Source organism: Erpetoichthys calabaricus, chromosome 5, assembly GCF_900747795.2.
Source record: "Erpetoichthys calabaricus chromosome 5, fErpCal1.3, whole genome shotgun sequence".
NCBI lineage: Eukaryota > Metazoa > Chordata > Cladistia > Polypteriformes > Polypteridae > Erpetoichthys > Erpetoichthys calabaricus.
In genome coordinates, this window is record NC_041398.2 from 247,456,693 (window position 1) to 247,481,150 (window position 24,458).

Below are 24,458 nucleotides of genomic sequence, written 5' to 3' on the forward strand. Positions count from 1 at the left end.
GAAGTGTTGCGACACCAAAAAAGGTTTGAGAGACACTGGAGAAGAGCGAACTGAATGCCCGCATGAGGTGATCAGTTTTCTTTTAACACCTCAAAGCGAGAAGGGAAATCCCAGGCTTGCAGAAGAAGTTTTGAAAAAAAGGTCGATGGCCATGCTGTTGCCTATAATTAAAGACCCCTGGTGTGCTGGCACAGACGTGACCCACTGACCAACTGGCAAAGACGCAAAAATAAGTGTGAGGTCAGGGTCCTCCACATTTTCAACATCAGTGCAATAAAAGACAATGGAAAACCAACAGAGGGCATTTTTGAAAGCCGCCTCCCAGAGATGAAAGCTCACGTCACGCGGCTCATTCACGATATGTGTCAGAGCAGGTGCCTAATTTTAGCTGCAGCTTCAGTAGCCGAAAGCGAGCGGCGGCGCCCCGGCCGTGTGCAACTGTGCAGCAGGACCCTAACAAGGAGGAGGAGGAGCGGACCGGCGTCGACCGACCGACATGCCTGAATGCCAGCTTCTTTGCAGGACCCGCTCAGCCTCGCGTGTCACACTGATGTAAGCGTGGACTTACGCAACTGGCCGGCTCGTCGTCTTCCTCTGATCGCGCTCGCGACTCACTCGAAAGGAGATCAAAGGAGCCGAAATGACAACTAGTTGCAGGAAGCCGGGTTGGCAACCGCTGAACAAAGGTGACCTGGGATGTCTCTGCTGGTGTTTACGGGTCGGTGATGCTACACGCTAGGTAGGTGGTCGCGTTCGATCGTTCCTCGTTTAAACTCTGGTGATGGCTTTGGGATAGCACACCTTAACAGCGGGACTTTTGGCGTGCGTGCGTGTGTGTGTGTACGCGCGATCTTCTTATGCCGGAAACGTTTAGTCATTTCCTCTCTTGTTTTCGCTAAGATACGCGCGCGTGCGTGTGTGTGAGTGCATGTGTGAGTGCGCTGAGGGTTATATTCTTAATAATATGAAGAGCAAATATCAAAAAGCGAAGCATTCTCTGCAAAAAGCGCGATCTCGCGGCCCGGCGCGGGCACGTCGTCTTGTGTCAAGTAAATCGGCGTTTCGTTTTGCGCACTTTGTCGCCCCTCCTTGCTTGTTTTCACGCCACCGTCGCTTTTAAAGCACCCAGCATTGTTGGTTATAAATGTGTTCGCTTGAACTGTCTGTGCCAAGCAGAAAAACGAAAATAAAAACACAAAAGGTGTTCTAGTGGTGGATACAGTTTATTCGGGTACGGTTCGGTATTATAGGGTGGCCGCAAAGCACCCAAGCCTGCCAGTTAATGTTAGTAAGAAACAGTCTTTCATGTTCAATCCGTCCTCCGCGGAATTTTTAATCTTTTTTTGTCCTTGACATTATCTTTCACGTTGACGGGTGGGATGTCACTAAAGCCGAACTTGAAGTTTCAAAATCAGCTTCCGAAAAATCAACAATGAATGCGTCGAGAAGGATTGCAATTTTTGTGTAAAGAGGTGGTGTACGGTTTCTAATAAAGTTTAATTAGCGTGCATGTAGGCTTTGAAACCAGACTCGACTCGAGGACAGCGCACCTCAAGTCGTTTCGGAGCGGCGCAACTTCGGACAGCGCAGCTCAGTTTAGCAGAATACAGCTGGGCTCCGTGCATTGCTGCGCCTGCGCAGCTGAACACAGCGGTCTGGGCACCTCAGCTCGTTTCGGAGCGGCCCAACTTTGGACAGCGCAGCTCAGTTTAGTAGAACGTAGCTCAACGTGCCTCAGTGCACTTTAAAGCATTGCGGCACCTCGCAGAGTACACTCCAGGTCTGCGCACCTCATCTCGTTTCGTTACGATTTAGGACAGCGCAGCTGAGCTAGCAGAAACGCAGCCCGGTTCCGTACAATGCAACACGCTGTACAGCTGAACGCGGCTCAGTTTACTTTAACGTCGCTCTTCTGTTCGGAATACGCTCGAGTCTGCGCACCTCAGCGCATTTCTTAACGGCGCAACCTCGGACAGCGCAGCTTAGCAAAACTCAACTGAGCGCGGCTCAGCGTACATTAAAGCATCGTATCTCTGCGCAGAATAGGGCTGTCCCTCGAAGACCGCTGCTTTTTTTTCCTTCTAAGCAAACTGTTACTGCTAAAGAGGAAGGAAAGAGGGTGTAAAGACAGAATAGATAAGAATAAACTGTGTGCATCAGGGAGAGCTCGTAGCAGACGTGCAGCATCCTAGCAAGTATGGAAGGAGTTGCTACAGCTTAGAAGGCGTTGTCGTGAATATGGGAGATGCAAATTCGAGGACACTTAATGTCATAACGTCCCTGACTTAGCGCCTTAAGGTGAGTAAAGCTCAGTTCACGGTCATTTTGGATGTGAAGTCAAGGGACAGTAAGCTGTTTTTCATTTCGCAGATGAAGAACATCATCGAGCTGATGAAGTGCGCATACGGTATGATTTAACATGGTGCCAATAAATACGCCTTACGTATGCTAAAGCTGAATGCTCGTCTCCTGTCCTCCCACTTAGGCGATGAGTTCAAAGAACAAATGCAGGCCCTGTTGGAGGAATCGCCGTTGTGAATTGCGTACACGGCAGCCTGAGCGCACCGTCGCTGTGTTCTTGAGCTCCGCACAAAGCCGTAAAAGAGCGCTGGCGTCCCGGTGGAAGTTTTATAAAAACGAACACCTGACTTTATGTATATCGTGTGCTGTTTGCAAGCGTAATGTGTCGGTCCTCTGAAAGGCAGTACACCGAATAGAGAGAGAATAAAACTAAGGTGAGAAAAGAAACCTGCATTTTCTTCAAATCAATTTCACTTTTATTTTGCATTTTGTTTGCCTAAATTAACACTACTTGCATATTGTAATACCTGGAATCATCCAACAGGAGCAGACGTCCACTGCCTTACAAACACCATTTGCTGCCTTCACCTTTGTTTATCACCGGCTGAGTCGGGACCGTAGATGGACAAATGGAAAGGGACTACCTAATATCTAGATAGATAGACAGATATATGTGAAAGGCGCTATATAGTAGATAGATAGGAAGAAACTATATAATGGACAGATGTGAAAGGCACTGTATTATACACAAATAGAAAGGCACTTTATAATGGATAGATGTCAAATACCCTATTTGATAGATAGATAGCTGTGAAAGGCACTATATAATAGATAGGAAGACACTATGTAATAGAGCTGAAAGGCAGGGCCGTCTTAATGAATGGGCATGCTGGGCAGTTGGCCTGGGGCCCCATGCTAATCTATGTATGTTGTGACTTGCTGAGTGGTTGTGTAGGCAGGGGCCCCTGTGCACTGCTTTGCCGGGGTGGTCTATAATGCTGTTAAGATGGCCCTAGTGAAAGGCACTATTTTATAGATAAATAGAAATGCACTATACAGTAAATAAATGTGAAAGGCCCTATATAATAGATAGACGGGAAGACACTATATAATAGATAGATGTGAAAGGCACTGTATGATAGATCAATGTGAAAGACACTATACAATAGATAGATAGGAAGACACTATATAAGAGATAGATCTGAAAGGCACTGTTATACATAAATAGAAATGCACTAGGCCCTCCATCCTGCAGGGAAAAACCTGGGGCTTGGTGGCAGGATTGGCACTCCAGCCACCATAAAAATCTCACAGTGCTCCATTCCATCTGAAATAGTGGGGTGTTGAGGCGTCACCAGATGCATGGCTGCACTCGGGTCCTAATCTGGGATCCTGAGGTGGATTGTCATGCGGTGGGTGCGGCAATGCGCTGTATCAGTGCAGGCTCCTAACTCTCTCTCTCTCTCTCTCTCTCTCTCTCTCTCTCTATATATATATATATATATATATATATAAATATAGATACTATATTCTCTGCTGCTCGCATTGTCGGGGCATGGGGGTGGGGGTGGGGGGGGGGGAGTGTCTGAACACACGCTGAGGAGATGCGGTCTGACCAGCTGCTGTCTTGCCGCCGAGCTGCGTGTTGTGCTTGTCACACTGTGCGTTGGTCTGTACAGCAGCTGTCCTTTTGTCTCACTGCCTTGTCTCGTGTGACGTTAAAGTGTCTCTCACGGGACATCAAATTGTCTTCTGAGAAGGTCATGTATTGTCTCCTTCCAAGCCTTCCAAGATTTTTTATATATTTATATATATAAAATAGATACATGTGAATGGCACTGCATTATTTGTCCCCAGGGTGAAAGTTAACTTTTTACAAAAGCTCTTTAAATAAATACATACATACATAAATAGATAGATAGATATACACACATACACTATACTCTGAATACACATTGTAAAGACTAAAAAGGAACACAACTAAAAAGAAAGAAAAAGGTTCCCATTCCCAGTGAGGTGCTATACAGACGTATTGCTGCAGGTATTATATAGTGCCATTCACATCTATCTATCTATCTATCTATCTATCTATCTATCTATCTATCTATCTATCTATCTATCTATCTATCTATCTATCTATCTATCTATCTATCTATCTATCTATTATATAGTGCCTTTATATCTATCTATCTATCTATCTATCTATCTATCTATCTATCTATCTATCTATCTATCTATCTATCTATCTATCTATCTATCTATCTATGTTCAGAATGGCAGTCAGTTTTGTTTCCATTCCTTACTATGACTTCCAGGGGGTCCAGAGTGTGCCCCATTACAGAGCCTACCCTTCTGATTAGCTTGTCGATTCGGTGGTCCTGTCTCGAAGTGATGTGACCCACCCAGCACACCACACTGGCCATCACAGAGTTGTAGAAGACGTGAAGGATGTCACTTCCCATAATAAAGGAGCGCAGTATCCTAAGGAGTCTTTTCTTCTGTAGTTCCTCTGTGTTCAGAGACCAGTTTAACCTGTCATTAATGTGGACCCCCAAGTACTCATAGGAGTGGACCACCTCCACATTCACTCTTGGAATAGTGACCAGGCATAGTGGCTCTTTGGCGTGGTGATAGTCAATAAGCAGTTATTTGATTTTGCTAATGTAAATTGCAAAGGTATTGCATTCCGTTGTCTCGGTACCCCCCCCCCCCCCCCCCAAGCTCAGAATCATCAGAGAATTTCTCCAGTGACTTGGCCTGCTGTTATCTTTCTAGTTTGAGGTGTACGGAGTGAGGCGACAAGCAGACAGGCCTGTGCCTTGTGCTGCTTCAGTGTTGCTCACACAGTCCTGGAGTCTCACAGATGATGGTCTGCCCGTCACATAGTCCATCATCCAGGACCCCACATGCTCATCCACCTTCATATCTCTGAGCTGACCTCTTAACAGGGAGGTCTGGAAAGACCAAAAAAACAGAAACCACAAAGTGCGGCCAGCTTTGTCCAGGTGAGAAGAAGCTTTGTGAAGCAGACAGATGATTGCCTCCTCCACTCTAATCTTTGTCTGGTGTTTGGTACGGGATTCGTAAAAGCAGCGTTTAATATTTGTGATGCGCCATCTGTTAGAATGAAACAAATGCAATGCAATGTATTGTGTGTGGGATTTGTAAAGGCAGTGTTAATGTCTGTGATGCAGAATCTAATGGAAAGACAAAAGCAATGCATTTTATTACTAAAAATGCCTGTGATGCGCCATCTGTTGGAATGACAAATGCAATGCACGTGTCTCTTGTTATATACCATTTGGTATGGGATTTTTAAAAGCAGACTTAATGTCCGTGGTGCAGAATCTAATGGAAAGACAAATACAATGCATTTTATTACTAAAAATGTCTGTGATGCGCCATCTGTTGGAATGACAAATGCTGTGCGTCTGTCTCTGTTATGCGCCATTTGGTGTGGGATTTGTAAAAGCAGTGCTAATGTCTGTGATGCAGAATCTAGTGGATAGATAAATACAACATCAACATCGTGCCCACAACACCAGTCAGGAAGTTCCCCAACCAGAAGCCCCAGATAAACAGTCAGGTACGCCACATGCTGCGTGCCCGCTGTCTTGCATTTAGATCAGGCACTGAGACGGAGTACAAAGCTGCGAAGTAGGAACTAAGAATAGCCATCACAGCAGCCAAGAGGCAGTACAGAGAGAAGCTGGAGGGCTTCTACTCTACTGCTGACTCTGGACATACGTATGTGGCAGGGCCTACAGCACATCACAGACTACAGGACCACCACCAACACAATCAGCTCCACAGACAGTCTGCCGCATGATCTCAACACTTTACCCGCCCACACACACCTGGACCACCCAACCCCCCTCCCTTCCCCCAATGGTCTCCTCAGGTCAGGTACACAAAGCACTAAGGAAGATCAACCCCACTGTAAGGCAGCAGGACCAGACAACATCCCTGGGAGGGTTCTCAGAGCATGTGCCAACGAGCTGGCTGATGTTCTCTGCTCCATCTTCAACCTTTCCCTCAGTCAGCGCATCGTTCCGTCCTGCTTTAAGACTACAATCATCGTCCCCCTTGCTAAAAAAGCCCACCCACCTGCCTGAATGATTACAGGCCGGTAGCACTCACTCCAATCATCATGAAGTGTTTTGAGAGGGAGGTGCTGGCCCACATTCAGAGCAGCATACCGGACACTCTGGACCCCCTGCTGTATGCCTACTGGCCAAAACAGGTCCACCTCAGATGCCGTCACGGCTGCACTACATTATTCCCTCTCCCATCTGGAGAACAAAGACTCCTACATCAGGATGCTTTAACATGGTTATCTCCCATAAACTCACCCATAAACTGTCTGCACTTGGCCTGCACCCCACCCTCTGTGACTGGCAGGCCCCAGTCTGTCAGGATTGGTAATAGGACTTCAGCCACCATTATCACGAACACAGGCACCCCACAGGGATGCGTCCTCAGCCCCGTCCTCTACACCCTGTTCACCCAGGAGTGTGTCGCCTCCCACAAAGATAACATCATCCTGAAGGTCGCAGACGACACCGCAGTGATAGGACGCATCACTGGTGGGGACGAGGCGGCCTACGGGAGGGAGGTGGACAGTCTGGCGTCATGGTGTGAGGACAACAACCTCACCCTCAACACAGACAAGACAAAGGAGATGATATTGGACATGAGGAAGGAGAGGAGACCTCACCGGCCACTGTTCATCTGAGGGCTTGAAGTGGAGAGGGTGAGCAGCATTAAATACCTGGGCGTCTACATCAGTGAGGACCTCACTTGGACACTTAACACCACACAGCTGGTCAAGAGGGCTCAGCAGCGGCTGGACTTTCTGAGGAGGCTGAGGAAGTTTGGTATGTCGACTAAGATCCTCAGCAACTTTTACAGCTGCATTGTTGAGAGCATCTTGACCAGGTGCATCACCGTGTGGCACGGTAACACTACTGCTGTGGACTGCAAACGCCTGCAGAGAAGATCACCAGGACCCCACTGCCCTCTCTGCAGAGCATCTACAACTGCAGAGTCCACAGGAGAACTGCCTTGATCCTCAGGGACCCCCAACACGAACTGTTCACACTTCTACCCTCAGGCAGGAGGTGTAGAGTATGCAATTCAGGACGTCCAGGCTGAAGAACTCTTTCTTTCCCAAGGCCGTTAGACTCCTAAATAACTGACTGGAGTTTATAACCGGGGTGCACCTCATTCTGTCGACCTCACACAAGTGTTTTGGACTTGTCCATCACACACCTACCTGCACATTACACTTTATACTTCTATTCGGGTTTTATACTTTATGCTGCCTCTGTTACTTATTATCTATCTGCTACTTATTATGTATGTTTATCTTTATATGTTGGTTTTGTCATTTGGTGTGGACAGCAAAGAAAGAATTTCATGGTACAGGGAATCGTGTTTCCTTACTGTGTACATGACAATAAACTTTGAACTTGAAATGCATTTTATTACTGAAAATGTCTGATGCGCCACCTGTTGGAATGACAAATGCAGTTCATATGTCTCCGTTATATGCCATTTGGTGTGGGATCTGTAAAAGCAGTGTTAATGTACTGTATGTAGTGCACCATCTGTTGGAATGACAAATGCAATGCATGTGTCTCTGTTATATGCCAATTGGTATGGCCTTCATAAAAGCAGTGTTAATGTCTGTGAGGCGCCATCTGTTGGAGGGAAAGATACAATGTATTTTCATTCTAAAAATTTTTGTGATGCACCATTTTTTGCAGTGACAGAGACACAGCTACCAGACAGACACAGAGACGGACACTTGTTTTTTTATTAAGGTAGATTTGTGTGTATATTTATGGTAGCAAATGATATAATGGTTAATATTACATATGTTGTATGCATTTATGAGGTTTTTAGATTTTACATTTTCTAGCCTACACACATTGTTTGCAGTTTTCTTCAGTAAGTCGCAAACCTCACAAAATAATTTCTATGTAATTTTTGTGCCTCACAATTGCTGCATCCCTGGTGCGCCACCCGCTCTTGCCGAATTTCGCACCGCTTCACTCTTAATAGCTGAGAAGTCACAATTGCAAAAAAACGTTGGGGTCGTCACCCACGAAGTCCCTATCGCAATTAATCAATTAAGAGGCTCGGGGTTGTGGAGATATCCACTGTGAATTCCAATGGCGTCGAAGGAGGCAGTTTAGGCATCATCAAATAAGGGGGAGTTTGGGAGGGTCAGTGTCTCTGGCGGGGATGGTCCCTCTTGAAGTCCTGATGACTTCAAAGCAATAAGGGGACACGGGAGTATCCACCATGAAGTTCTGATGACACTGAAGCATGTAGTTTTGACATTTTGGAAGTTGTGATCGTATTGAAGAAATAAGGGGGCAGAGAGAGAGAGAGAGAGGATGGGTCCCCCTTGTGATGTCCCGATTGCATCGAATCAATGAAGTTCCTAACGTGTCAAAAACTCCCGATCACGTCAGAGCAATAAAGGGGGTGGCCAGTGTCAACCTTAAACGTCTGATCCCGTCAAAGTTTTGAAATCATGGAAGTCGTTGAAGAAATAAGGACCAGGGTGGGGGTTGAATGGGTCCCATGTGAAGTCCTAATTAAGTCGAAGAAATAAGGAGGGGGGTCTTCTGTGAAGTCCTGATTGTGTTGAAGCAATGAGGTTCAAATCACGTGGAGTTTCGTTTCGTGATGTCTTTGTCATTGTCATTGCAGAGGATGTCGAGGAAAGCTGACGTTTACTTACAGTACCGAAATCCCGAAAGGCTGGCACTGTGACACCGTTTTCCATTTTTGTTTGTCTTTTGGTTCTTTTGCAGCACTGGTATAGCGCACAACGCTAGCTGTAACCTAACAGTCTCTGCCCAGATGAACAGCAATACTCCATTTGCAGTAAATGTCGGCATTCGGGAGTTAAAGTCGAACCTTCAGTTCTCTGTGCGGCTCATACGGACATCAATGAGCTCGGAAAGAAAACGGCACCCCGCAAGAGCTTTGACTGACCAATGCAATTCCTAAAAATGTCCTTATTTTAAATTTACAAAAATAATTTAAAAAAGGTAGAGTCAAGACAAGAGAAGGAAATAAGCGTGAGTTGTGACAGCTGAGCCAGCATTGATGGCACCGAGTGACTTTATTTTTATTGGCTCTAATAATTTGTCAAAGTCGGGTTCCCGTTTTGATGGCTTACGGTGTCAGTTCTGCTCCTGCCCTGCGTCTGTTCCGGTGCTTATTGTTTAAGGAAGGCCGAAGGTCACCAAACAATTGGCCGAAACAAAAGCTTTCCACTGTTGATAAGTATTGATAGCACTAACATGAAACGTTTATGATTAGTAATTGTTAGCATTTATCATCGTTCCTTATTGTATATTATACGGTAGCAGTCTGACAATTTCTTCAAATGATGGTACACCAGACGAGCTTGGCAAAACAAAAAAATATTAGAATGTTAGTGGACCAGACCTGTGTGTGGCATGCTGTGCAGCCATACCGGGTGAGGAAGGTGGCACATATCACAGATGCCCTCTTGTGTAAAAAAGAAATAAATAATAAAAAAGCCATGGTTTCTGGGCACTCTCAAGCCTGGCATGGATCGGCTGGCAGAGGTGGGTAGTGAAAGGGCGGTGTTATCTGGGACTCCACGCGGGCAGCAGGTAGACTTTGAATTGGAGCGGGCGGTAGGCACATCAGGAGTCGGGTTGGAGTGTAGTCGTTGGAGTGCCAAGAGGCAGAGTCCGGCATGGAGATGTGGGTTTGGTCACCGATGGTACTTTAAAAGGCTCCTCCATTCAAATAACGTCTGACAGCTGCTTGCATGTTCTGTACTTCACCCAACGTTTATTCCCTGACTTATTTTATCTTCTAATTTATTGTAATTTTTCAATTATTGTTGTTTACACTTCTATACCTTTTGTTTATGATTTAACATTTATGTTCTGTCTCTTTAAATGTTCTGAAGTTCCATGTACAGTACTTTGTGGGCGGAGCCCCGAGAGGCAAGTAATGATTGGTTCCTAATTAAGCAATCGGGTTGAGACAAAAGCCTGCTGCCACTACGGCCCTGCGGCACCGACTTTGCAGATCCACGACAGAGTCTAGCTGCGGACCACCAGAGCTCCACTCCATTAAGGAGGTTGTCACTTTCTAAATAACACTTGGTTACACTGTGATTAAGATTTGGGGGAGAAGTTACCTGTCTCAAGTCAGGTAAACCAGGTGACAAAAAGCTGCAATCCAATTGGCTGTCCAGCGGAGCTCCTGGCGCTGAGGAGGTCTGCAGCTGGACCCGTCTCAGCACTGAGTGCGCCCTCTAGTGGCCCTTCTCTTTCCAGAAACACCATTCACTAGCCTTTCTAGTACCTGAAATTTCACTTTTTTTGGGAGGGAGACACCCTGTGACATGGGTAGCACTAGAGCCTGGCACTGATGGCACAATGTGCTATGTGGAAGGAGTAATGACTAATAGCTCTTATTATGTCAGATTGTCTAGGTGTTAGGAGCTAGAGAGAGTAGAAATTAAAAGACACAGTCCTGTGGATTCAGAAAGTATTCAGACCCCTTTACTTTCTGCACACTTTATTGTGTTGTAGGCTTTGTGTGAAATGGATACATTTGTCATTTTTCCCCCGACTCGATAACCCATAGTGATAACGTTTTCAGAGCAGTCTGCAAATTTGTTAAAAGTCCAAAACTGAAAACTCTCAGTCCTGGAGTATTCAGACCCTCAATTCAGTACTTGGTAGAAGCCCCCTCTGGCAGCTTTGAGTCTTCTTGTGTGAGTCTCTACAAGCTTTGCACCCCTGGATTTGGCCAGTTTATCCCATTCCTCCTAGTAGATGCCCTCAGACTCCATTCTGCAAAGACTTCTGTAAACTGCCATCTTCATGTCTTCCCACACATGTACTGTGGGGTTTGACTGGGCCACTCAAGGACACTCAGAGACTTGTCCTTGTCACTGCAGTATTGTCTCGGCTGTATGCTTCAGGCCACTGAACTGTCACCCCAGTCTGAGGTGGCTTGCACACTGGATTTGGTTTTCTTCAAGGATCTTTCTGTATTTGGCTGCATTCACCCTTCCCTCAATTCTGACCAGTCTCCTATGTCCCTATAGCATGATGCTGTCACCATCAAGCTTCTCCGTGGAGAGAAGGTGACGAATGTTTTTGCCAGGAAAAGTGCTTGGAGTTCTGCCCAAAGAGTTCAATTTTTGTCTTTCTCTTTAGTCAAGAGTGGCTTATGTCTAGACGTCTTTCTAAAGAGGTCACCCACCTGAAGCTAAACACGTTCAGGCCCAGCCAGTACTTGGATGGGAGACCATCTAGGAAAAGCTTGGGTTGTTACTGGAAGAAGTGTTGGCGAGGCCAGCAGGGGGTGCTTTACCCTGTGGTCTGTGTGTAGATCCCAATGCCCCACTGCAGTGACGGGGACACCGTGATGTAAACATGGCACCATGCTTTGCATGAGACGTAAAACCACCTTCCTGACTCTTTGCGGTCATTAAATATCCTTTGCGACCCACCAGGGGTGGAGGGGGTCTCCCTTAGTGAATCTCGCAATATCATCAGAGTGGCATTACGACTGTGCACGACTGATGGAGCAGCGACCCACTAGCACTAATAACGATGAGAATTCGGGACCCACCCGTGGCAGCCCACGACCCGCTTAGTGGCTGAGAAACCCTAATTTAGACAACGTAACTTTTTTTGAGAATCACGTATGCTGAAGACCTCGTCAAATGAGGGGCCCCGTTTATGAAAGTTAACAGGCGTGCGCTCTGGACACCGGGGGAACCCCCACTAAGGTTGTCGAACTCTGATGATGCTGAGCGGGCATTATTACCTGCTGGCTGCTGTTTATGAAAGTAAAAGTGGTTGTGTGCCATACACCGAGGGGCACACACTCTCTTAAAGTCCGCGGTATGCACACCAAGGGGCATCGTTGGCTTTTGCTACTGAAGGGGCGCACAGTCCAGGCAGTGAAAGGGGTCTGAATATGTTCTGAATCCGCTGTTTATATGGGGGTCATCCAGAAAGTATATCCTGAAACCCACCCAGTCCAACTCAGACTCACATTTCCTGCAGTCCGTGCCAACAGTAACTGGTGCAAGGCAAGGGCTCCCCCTGGATGGGGTGCCATAGCTGGGCAAACTTAATGCCCAAATGGTGTCACTCCGAACTGGTTTGGTTTGTAAGGGTTTATTGCAGACAGAGTAGGAGTTTGTTGCCCAAGGTGGGCACCATGAGTCAGCACGGTGGGTTTGGTACATTGCAGTGCCCACTCAGCCACCGACCCTTCATTCAGAGTTGCCAATTAACTTGACTCACACACCTTGGGGAATGTAAAAGGAAATTCCAGACATACATGGCTAGAACATGCAAAATTCCTGGCATGCTGGAATTTTTGGAGGTCTTACCCCTCTGCCATGCCTTTGTTTCTCTTTTCTTCTCATTTGCTCCCTTGTTCCTTTTCTCTGAAGTTGAAACTTTGCCCAGCGCTAAGAAGAGCTGCTTTAAAAAGAACCAGAGGCGGCGCCTTTGTGGCGGCAACTCTGTCACAGAATCTTTTTTTATTTTTTGATGCCACCCTGGGTTATTTCAAATGAAAGCAGATACAGTAGCTTGAGGGGGCTTGGTTTGTTACGAGGGTCTAAAAATATTAGTCGAGCTGGGCCGGCCGCCTCGATTCACTCACCTCCTTGATCTTCCTTCAGCTTCCTTCCTAACAACGATGTCTTGTCTTTGTGTCCCACAGAGGACGTTTCTGGGCTGTGCGACGTTCTCAGTAGACGACCTGGTGAAATCCAAGGAGCAGCAGTTAACGCTTAGCCTCAGGTAGGATCTTTGAAATCTTCTTCTCCGTCTCCTTCCGCCTTCTGCTCACTTTTACGGCTCGATGGTCATGTCCTCTTCTAATAACGGTGGCTTGCCGCTGCTCTGTGCTGCCAGGTGCCCGGGTGGGGCACATAAAGATTTTTGCAAGTTTAGATTATGGAATGGCAGCTTTTTGTGGTTGGTCTGGAAGCTCGGGGTGTCTGGTGATTCGGACTTGGTGTGCCCCGGGACACTGGCAAATGTGTAAAAGAAAAAAAAAAGGGTATTGGTGAGCGGTGGCACTATTTTCGCTCACTGACAATGCACTGTAAAGTGTAAGTGCTCAAGGAAGACGGACTGGCACCCCGATTGAGATGAAGGGCGATTCCTGGGCTAGACGGGAGGCCAGTGTAGTGGAAGGTCAGGGGGAGACAACCTGATTGGATTACCTGCTCCCCAAACACGCCCTAGGGGGACGCCACCTGTCCGGATATCTGCAAGGGCACACTGTAGTCCCTTGTCGGGTTCTGTGAGTGACGCCAGGGGGTGCTGCAAGGATCTGTTCCTCCCTACTTTTTAAGACATCTGCTTGACCTGAAAGTGCTGTCATTGGGCTACGGCCAGGCATTGGAAGTAATCCCGTGGGGGTCTGTCCTCATTGAGGCCAGCTGGGGTTGGGTGGTAGAAGGACAAAGCCCACCTGGAGGAGTGGAGTGGAAGGAGAGTGGAAAACAAGAGGAGAAGAATGACTGTGTTTATTAAAAAAAACGAAACCTTTGTGTCGTGATGGTTGTGTGTGTGCGTGTGTGTGAGGTTTGGGGTGCTGCAATGCCCCCTTGTGGTGACAAGAGATTTAAGAGAAGAGCTGGGTAGTGTTGCTGTCCCATGGGTCCGGCACCCTGATAACAGACCTTCCCAGATCCCAGCTTCTCACGTGTATCCACTGCAGGTTTTGCCAGGGTTGCCACGAGTTTTCTGCTCAATTGGGCCATTTCTGATTGGCATCCACGGGTACAAAACTTTTACAGGATGTGTTTTTTGGGCTTCTTTTTCTTTTTTTTTCAACCACCCAAGGAATTATTGCTCTGTTTTTATTTCTGTCTGACACTGATCTTCTGATCTTCTGCAAGATCTTTGAGTGGGGGGGACCCCAGCGGCTTCGATGGTGGGGCTTCGATGGTGTGTACCTGATCCTTTCAGTCCCAATGCCACCTGATGCATTATTGTGTGTCATTTAATCTATGTGAGGTATTGGGCTATTTTTTCTGGTGGGGGGGGTCATTTTTGACAGCTGTCCTTGGGCCATTAATCTTTTTAAGGACCTGGTAACCCTCTGGTAACCCACCTTTCCGACGTCCATCACTTTGTAGCTCCTCGCTCTGTCCGGATGCCACCGCGGCACCATCGTCTCTGGGCACAGGACACACTCTGCGCAGCCCGCCAAGCCTTTGTCTGCCCTCTTTCTCCCTCTCTGCTTTCGGTCTTCGTGTCTCCTGTGAGACACACTTCTGTCATCTCGGTCACCTTGCCAGTTGTCACCTGCCCACTTTGGGCCCATTCACTGACCCGTTTTTCTTTCCCTGCCAACCTGAATTTGTCGTGTGTTTCATTCAGTGTGCTGATGTTGTTCGCATTTCCGAGTGGGTCGTTTAATGCCGCTGTTTAGCCATTTTATAGCGCCTTATCAAGCTTTGGAGCTGTGCAGTGGACCCAGAAAGTCATCAGCCCCCCTTCACTTTATACACTTTATTGACTTCAGCTTAAATTATTTAAAATCAATAAAATGCAATCCGACGTGGTAACTACTTGGCAATGCAGCCCGTGGTGCACTTCATTTTTACTAACAACAGTAAGAGGTGCAAGGCAAGGACCCTCGATGTCACAGAAGGCAGGCAGAGCACATTATTTCGGGTGGTGGGCTGCAACCCACCGGTGGGTTTAGAATGGCAGTGGGACCCAGTGGGTCACGGCTCCGATGATCACTCCTGATCCCACCCCAGCTCTGATGATTACACCCCAATTACCAAAGAGGGAGACCCCCGCCCCCCACTATGATTATTGCACTCAAATCATCTATCAAAGACACTTAACATGGCAAATAGGGGGTCACGACACCAAAAGGGTTGATGAGCAAAAGTTTGCATGGAGGTCAGGGTGGTAGAACAACCTGACCGGACCACCTTCTCCATGAAGCAAAACTCCAATACCAATACCCACAAGGCACACTGGGCATTGTGGTCCCTTTTGTGGGAGCCACCAGGGGGCGCTGCTTGATTTAGACAATGTAACACAGGAGTAGAGTTTTTCAGCAAGTTCTGAAACAAACCCGTCACCATTTCAGTTAATCGTCCCACATTGACAAAACTTCGGCTTCTTCTTCCCCAGCTGTTGATACCCCCTTGTCCCACCCTTTGGTGCTGACCGTCTGCTCTTGAATCGAGTTTATGCAGCTGTCCAGAGGATTCCAAAAGTCTTCAGACCCCCTTCACTTTTTACACTTTTTGCTGTTTTGTAAGTCGCTTTGGATCAAAGCATCTGCTAAGCAAATAAATGTAAATGAGAATTTTGGGTCGTGGGCTGCCACCGGTGGGTTCAGAATGGCAGTGGGACCTGATGGGTCACAAGGGGGTCACGCTTTGGGTTGGTGCTACTGACGGTCACCCCTGATTCCACACATGCTCTGATGAGCACATGCCAGTCACCAAAGAGGAGGACCACCCCCAGCGCTATGATGAGCATACCCCAATCACCAAAGAGGGGGACTACTCCCCCCACCCCACCCCGCTATGAGGATTGCACTCAAATCACCCATCAAAGACACTTAACATGGCAAATAGTGGGTCAACACACCAAAAAGGTTGAGGAACAAATGCTTGCCTTGAAGTCAGGGGGGGAAAAACAACCTGACCAGACCACCTTCTCCCCGAGCATGCTGTGTTGTAGCCTCCCTATGCAACGCTACCTTTGCAGACATCTATCTATCTATCTACCTACAAGGCACACTGGGCAATTTGGTCCCTTGTCAGGTTCTGTGGGAGCCACAAGGGGACGTTGCTTGATTTAGACAACTTAACACAGGAGTAGAGTTTTTCAGTGAGATCGGAAACAAACCCGTCACCATTTCAGTTAATCGTCCCACATTGACGAAACTTTGGCTTCTTTTACCCCAGCTGTTGATACCCCCTTGTCCCACCCTTTGGTGCTGATGAATGACCACCCTCTGGTCTTGAATCGAGTTTATGCAGGTGTCCAGTGGATTACAAAAGTCTTCAGACCCCCTTTACTTTTTACACTTTTTACTGTTTTGTAAGTCACTTTGGATCAAAGCATCTGCTAAGCATCCATCCATCCATTTTCCAACCCGCTGAATCCGAACACAGGGTCAAGGGGGTCTGCTGGAGCCAATCCTGGGCAGGGTGCCAACCCACCACAGGACACACACAAACACACCCACACACCAAGCACACACTAGGGACAATTTAGAATCGCCAATCCACCTAACCTGCATGTCTTTGGACTGTGGGAGGAAACCGGAGCGCCCGGAGGAAACCCACGCAGACACGGGGAGAACATGCAAACTCCACGCAGGGAGGACCCGGGAAGCGAACCCGGGTCTCCTAACTGCGAGGCAGCAGCACTACCACTGTGCCGCCCCATCTGCTAAGCAAATAAATGTAAATGTAAATGGGAATTTTGGGTTTTGGGCTGCCACCGGTGGGTTCAGAACGGCAGTGGGACCCGGTGGGTCACAAGGGGGTCACGCTTTGAGTTGCTGCTACCGACGGTCACTCCTGACTCCACCCACACTCTGATGAGCACATCCCAATCTCCAAAGAGGGGGACCATACTGTGATGCTTGCACTCAAATCACCTAGCGAAGACACTTAACATGGCAAATAGCGGGTCATGACACCAAAAAGATTGAGGAACAAAAGCTCACTTGGACGTCAGGGGGGAAAAACAACCTGACCGGACCACCTTCTCCCCGAGCATGCTATGTGGTAGCCTCCCAATGTGACGCTACCTGTGCAGACACCTGCAAGGCACACTGGGCATTGTGGTCCCTTGTCGGGTTCTGTGGGAGCCACAAGGGGGCGTTGCTTGATTTAGACAACTTAACACAGGAGTAGAGTTTTTCAGTGAGATCGGAAACAAACCCGTCACCATTTCAGTTCATCATCCCGCACTGACAAAACTTCGGCTTCTCTTACCCCAGATCTTGATGCCCTTGGTCTTGAATTGAGTTTTTCAGCTGTCCAGTGGATTCCAAAAGTCTTCAGATCCCCCTTTACTTTTTCCACTTTTTGATGTGTTGTTGCCGTGAGCTGAAGTCATTTCAATTCATTTTATTCCCCCCCCCATCAAGCAACACTCAGTTATGGAGATTAATTGAGGATTAATTATGGAAAAATAAAATGCCATCCAACGGGTTAACAACATGGCACTGCGGCCCCTGGTGCATTTCATTATCCCCAACAGGACTCTCGATATCATAGAAGGCAAGCAGAGTACATTCTTTTACCTCTTTTGTAAGTCACTTTGGATCAAAGCGTCTGCTAAGCAAATACATGTAAATGTAAATGGGAACTGTGGGTCGTGGGATGCCAGCGGTGGGTTCATAATGGCACAAGGGGGAGAGGGGGCGGGTCACGCTTTGGGTTGCTGCTACCGACGGTCACTCCTGATTCCACACATGCTCTGATGAGCACACCAAAGAGGGGGACTACTCCCCCCACCCCACCCTGCTATGAGGATTGCACTCAAATCACCCACCAAAACGGTTGAGGAAGTCAGGGGGGAAAACAACCTGACCGGACTACCTTCTCCCTGAGCATACTATGTGGCAGCCTACCTGGGTGATGCTACCTGTGCAGACACCTGCAAGGCACACTGGGTATTGTGGTCCCTTGTCGGTTTCTGTGGGAGTCACTAGGGGGCACTCTTTGATATATACAAGACAGGAGTAGTTATTTATCAGAAATAAACCGCTTCAGTTTACCATCCCACAATGATGACACGTAAATCTTTTTTTTTTTTTTTACCCCAACTGATGATGCCCCTCATCCCACCCTTTGACGTTGGTGAATGAACAACGCCTGACCCTGAATTAAGATTTGCGGCAGTACGTTGGGTTCAAGACCCCCGCAGACCCCCCTTCACTTTTTACAATTTTTGCTATGTTGTTGCAGAGAGCTTAAATCATCTCGTTTCAATTAATCCCCCCCCTCTTCCCTCATCCCACCCTTTGACGCTGATTAATGAACAACACCTGGCCCTGAATTGAGTTTTGTGGCAGTAAGTTGGGTTCAAGACCCCTGCAGACCCCCCTTCACTTTTTACACTTTTTAATGTGTTGTTGCTGTGAGCTAAAATTGTTTCAATTAATTGCCCCCTGCCTGCCCCCCCAAAACAAGCACTCTGTTATGGAGATTGAGGATTAATTATGGAAAAATGAAATGTGTTAACAACATGGCAGCGTGGCCTGTGGTGTATTCCCTTTTCCCAACAGTAACTCGTGCAAGGCGAGGATTCTCCGTTTTTATTAAAGGCAACCGTAACATAATGTTGAATTCGTAATTTCTGACGTGAATTACCGAACGGGATGAACAGTCAGGAGGGGGTCTCCCCTGTGGTTCCTGTGATGTTTCAGTCGCATTTAAACAAGCAGTTGTGACTTCACGAAACAGCAGTTTCACCACAACATGTGTCAAGGGGTCGGGGATTAAGAGGAAAGCTGCCATTTACTTCCGGTACTGAAAATCCACAAGTGCTGGTGCCACACTGTTTAAAAATGTTTCAGTACCAGTTGTAACCAGTAGAGGGCGCCCCAAGCCCCAGACCCAATAATGGCCAACACAGTCATGGGTTGAAATAATGGACTTTTTTAATCCACCGTACACCTTTACAATGAAGCACAGCCAATCACCTTACAGATGATGAAACTCCGCCTCCAGTGGAGTGTCCCCAACTAACTGACCTTTGAGTCGAGAACTAAGAGTCGAGAGTCAGCGGGCACAACTTACCTGGAGGAATGGCATCCATTTTAGAAAGAGCATTTAGTTTGTGTGCTGCTGTATTATTGCCAGCCGTGTTTCACTTGAGGAGGGGCTGGAGACAATAAAAATGTGTTTATTTGAGCCCGGAGTTGTGTTGGGTGGCAATGTGTCTGAGGGTTGGGGCTCAGTGGTGCCCCCTTGTGGTTACATCGGGAAATCATCAGGAGCAAGGTGGGAAGAACACCTGGGGATCACATCACAGGGTGAACTCAGGCATACACACACACACACACACACACACACACACACACACACACACATACAGAGAGTGGTTTAATTTAATTGGGTGTTTTCCATGACTCGGCATGACTTGTGGGTAGCACTTCTGGGTTATTTGAGAATCAGGGAAGTCCAACCCCTCTTACCCCCACGGCACCCATGGACCCCGACAGAGTTTACACTTCCAAGCTGGGACGCCTGTGGCGGACCACTGGCACCTAACATATGGGCAATGGAACTGCTCCTGGCCTCCAGGCTTCTGCTCATCCATCCCCTGGCATCTTCCAACTTGCCAAGAGGTCAGACTGTCTCCTGGCTGAGATGCCCATCTGTCTTCCCTGGCACTCACATGGTATACTAAGAACACTAGAAGCCACTAGGCAAAAGGCACAGTGTTCGCTTTGCTTTCAGTTATGATGCACAACCCGTAGACGTGACACCAAAATAATGTTCTCTGATGAAAAGCGGCCCATCAATTGGTGGAAATGTTTTTCATTACAACACAGTAAAGCTATGACAAAATGAAACATACCCCCTGCATACGGACTGCATTGCAATGTAGTTAACACGCTGGATTGCTTTTGATTTTGTATTTGAGTACTGAGAAAAGCGCTATATAAATGTCATGAATTATTATTACTTGGTATCCCAGAATGACAATGTGAAAGATACAAATTTATATGCAAATTTATTTAAAATAAACTGCATAACTAATGAGACAAGCCAAGCCTACTCAACACTCATCGTTATTCATGAGTCATTGAACTCCGCCCACAACTCTAACCATAACCAAAGTGCCAGGATGTTTTATGAGAAGGAAGTGCCAGGTCCGCCTTCAAAAGGGGTATGTTGAGAAAGACACAAATGTCTTGGCGCGCCGCGCCACTTGACTGACATATTATTCAAAAGTCACCAAAAGTCATAGGATGTGTGCAGTCTGATTGGCTTCTCGATGGCGCAGACCTCTAATTGGGAATTTAGCAGACCGCCTGCACTATCGATTTCAGAACGTCTCTTTTCCAGTTGAATTCATCTCTTATCAATCAAATCAGGCCAACAGGCTTCCTCTCTTCCTATTGGTTAATCACTTGCTGTCAGTTACTTTCTCCTAATTGAAGGCACTAATGCTGCTTTTCTTGAATTTCACCTGGTGCTTATACTTTTATTCGCTATCGTAGCCTAAGCTTTGCCTTGCCTATTTCTGTGGGATCCCTTTAATCCATAGTTCCTGTTTTTTATTCCAGTCTTTTCTTTAACTAAGCCCAATTGCTTCAGTTTTTCCTTTTGTCACAACTAGCTGTAATAAAATCTAAGTAATCATCACAGACCTCAGCTTTAATGTTTGCAGTGCCCCAACTGATAGAACGTAATTTGTAATGCACGTAGTAATAAAATGCATTGCATTTGTCTTTCCAACAGACGGCACATCACAAACATTTACAATAATAAAATGCATTACATCTGTAATTCCAACAGACGACACATCACAAACATTTGCAATAATAAAATTCATTGCATTTGTCATTCCAACAAATGGCGCATTGCAAACATTTGTAATAAAATGCATTGCCATTGTCATTCCAACAGATGGCACATCATAAATATTTGTAGTAATAAAATGCATTGCATTTGTCATTCCAACAGATGGCACATCACAGATATTTGTAGTAGTATATTCATTGCCTTTGTCATTCCAAAAGAGGGCACATTAAAACTTGTAGTGTTAAAATGCATTGTATTTTTCATTCCAACAGATGGTGCATCACAAACATTTATCGTAATAAAATTAAGTTCATCTGTCATTCATGATGCGTCAGTTCTATGCCATTTGAAGCAGCGCTAATGTTTGTTATATGCCATCTCTTAGATGACAGAGACACGCAGACACACACAGTCACATCATTTTTTTAAAGTGGATGTTTCATGAAGTTTATGAGGTTTCGCATGAAGCTTTTGGAATTTTAAAGTTGCTTGACGTGTATTTGGTGTGTAGCAATCTGATGTTGGCTGAGCCTTTAACATTTCTAAAGCTCTGTGAAGCTCAGAATGCTGGACTTTCTAGTCTTTGGAGGTGTGATTGTCCTGTTTTAATATAGTGCCTTTACTAGTGTTATGACAAAGTATGAAAACAGATCAAAATGTCCATCAAGCAGTCCAAGCTTATTTTATATAATAAGCAGCAAATATCATTTGAGATTATGGCTTTAAGGCAGTGCATTGAGTGTGCTTGTGACACGGTGACATGCGGTTTTAGTCCACTAAAATATAAATCGCACCTTTTGTAGCCTGCAGGAAGACTGAGTGAGGCTCCTTAGCAGTTACATCACAGAGAGCACATGCGTGTAGGCCCCTAAGTGACTTCAGCTCGGCACACAATTACCAAAGATATCAAAATAAAAACACGCTTAATGAGGAAGCATTAAAGCCACACATCCGCTGAAGAAACCGGATGAGAAGATGAACAGTTAGGGCTTCGGACTTGGTGTTAAAAGTCACCCCCACCGGGGGCCTTGAATAAAGAAAGAAAGAAAGTAGTAAAGGAAATCATTATCAGTCTTTAATATGGAAGGCACCTTATAATATATATTTTAATTTTATCAATAGATGGGAAAGGCACTATACAGATACTGTAGATAGACAGCTGGATAGATAGACAGACAAATGGATAGAAAAATACACTAGAGAGATATGAAAGACACTATATGACTTGTATGATAGATAGATAGATAGATAGATAGATAGATAGATAGATAGATAGATAGATAGATAGATAGATAGATAGATAGATAGATAGATAGATGGGAAAAGCACTATATAGATAGATAGCTGGACAGATATACAAACACATAGTAAAAGACACTAGATAGATAGATAGGAAAGGCACTATATGACTCATATAATAAATAGATAGATAGGAAAGGCATTATATAGATAGATAGCTGGACAGATAGAGAAATGCATAGTAAAAGACACTAAATAGATAGATAGATAGATAGGAAAGGCACTATATGACTCATATAATAAATAAATAGATAGATGGGAAAGGCACCATATGACTCATGTAATAAATAGATAGATAGGAAAGGCACTATATAGATAGATAGCTGTACAGATAGACAAACACATAGTAAAAGACACTAGATAGATATGAAAGGCACTATATGACTCGTATGATAGATAGATAGATAGATAGATAGATAGATAGATAGATAGATAGATAGATAGATAGATAGATAGGAAAGGCACCATATGACTCATATAATAAATAGATAGATAGGAAAGGCACTATATAGATAGATAGCTGGACAGATAGAGAAACGCATAGTAAAAGACACTAAATAGATAGATAGATAGGAAAGGCACTATATGACTCATATAATAAATAAATAGATAGATGGGAAAGGCACCATATGACTCATGTAATAAATAGATAGATAGGAAAGGCACTATATAGATAGATAGCTGTACAGATAGACAAACACATAGTAAAAGACACTAGATAGATATGAAAGGCACTATATGACTCATATGATAGATAGATAGATAGATAGATAGATAGATAGATAGATAGATAGATAGATAGATAGATAGATAGATAGATAGATAGATAGGAAAGGCACCATATGACTCATATAATAAATAGATAGATAGGAAAGGCACTATATAGATAGATAGCTGGACAGATAGAGAAACGCATAGTAAAAGACACTAGATAGATAGATACAGTAGATAGATAGATAGATAGATATGAAAGACACTATACGAGGAGTGACAATTAATTCCCGGAATGGCGGCGTATTGTCACCCTTGACGTAATTGTATCGAGATCACGTGAGTATTCGAGTTTGAACGCGATGTTTGAACTAATTCGAACGTAAATTGCAAGCTGATGGAGCCAGCTGTTATTCAACCATTGAGAAGGTAATTGTTATCTGCGTGTACGCTTTGGGTGATCAAAATTTAGAGCAACGTATTAATATGAAATTTTGTGTGAAAATCGGCAAATGCGCTTCTGAAACATTACAACTGTTGCAAGTGGCATATGGTGAAGATGCTATGAAAAAGTCGAGTGTGTTTGAGGGGCATAAGAGGTTCAAGGATGGACGAGAAGATGTGATGGATGACCCCAGAAGCGGACAGCCAAAAAACAACAATGATGGACGTTAATAGTAACAGAGTGCGAGCTGCAATACGGTCTGACAGACAATAACGTGTGAGATTGACAGGTGAAGAATTTTAGATTAATCATTAAAAAGGCTAATTTGAATTGAAGAATTGGGTATGAAAAAGATTTTTGTGAAGTTTGTGCCTGAAATCGCAACGGATGAACAGAAGCAGCGTTGGTTTGATGTTGCGACTGATCTTTCTTCAAATGCACACCTGTTTCTGAGACTAATTATGGGTGATGAAACTTGGTGTTCCCAGTACCACCCAGAAACAAACGTCAGAGCATGCAAAGGATATCCCTGGGTTCACCGCGCCCCACAAACGCACGCACGTCGCGCTCACAGTTTAAGACCAGGCTGGTATATTTCTTCGATCTTCGATCACAAGGGGAATAGTCCACCAAGCATTTATTGAACAAGGAGAAACAATCGACCAATAATGCTGTTTAGAGGTACTGAACAGATTACGAGATTCTGTTCGAAGAAAAAGACCTGAACTGTGCCCCGACAAGTGGATCATTCATCGTGACAATGTGCCAAGTCACACTGCGCTCACTGGGAGAGACTTTCTGGGCAAAAAGCGATGACCCAATCATATCATCCTGCCTATTCACCTGACTGAGCTCCCTGGGATTTCTGGCTATTTCCAAAATGAAAATTAGATTTTCTAAAAAAACTGATACACAACAGAATGTGAGACGGCTGCTCAGCAGTATTCCACAAAATAATAAAATAATAATTTTTTAATAATAATTTTTTGCATTTATATAGTGCTTTTCTCACTACTCAAAGCGCTCAGCAATTGCAGGTTAAGGGCCTTGCTCAAGGGCCCAACAGAGCAGAGTCCCTTTTGGCATTGACGGGATTCGAACTGGCAACCTTCTGATTGCCAGTGCATA

At 45.6% G+C, this 24,458-nt stretch overlaps 2 protein-coding genes across 6 annotated transcripts in view; one reads left to right on the top strand and one right to left on the bottom strand.

Moving 5' to 3' along the window:
- The window catches only part of inpp4b (inositol polyphosphate-4-phosphatase type II B), a 533,162-nt gene that overhangs the window by 186,327 nt on the left and 322,377 nt on the right, over window positions 1-24,458 (top strand). For 3 of the 5 annotated variants that reach the window (XM_051928128.1, XM_051928130.1, XM_051928129.1), the window contains one exon: window positions 13,060-13,139. In XM_051928128.1, the coding sequence (XP_051784088.1) occupies window positions 13,060-13,139 (80 nt within the window). Of the gene's footprint in view, window positions 1-405; window positions 740-2,166; window positions 2,299-13,059; window positions 13,140-24,458 lie in introns of those variants that run through there. The other 2 variants (XM_051928131.1, XM_051928132.1) reach the window with 2 other exon arrangements.
- LOC114652371 (interleukin-15-like) overlaps window positions 1-24,458 on the bottom strand; it is a 523,178-nt gene that overhangs the window by 25,225 nt on the left and 473,495 nt on the right. The window lies entirely within an intron of this gene.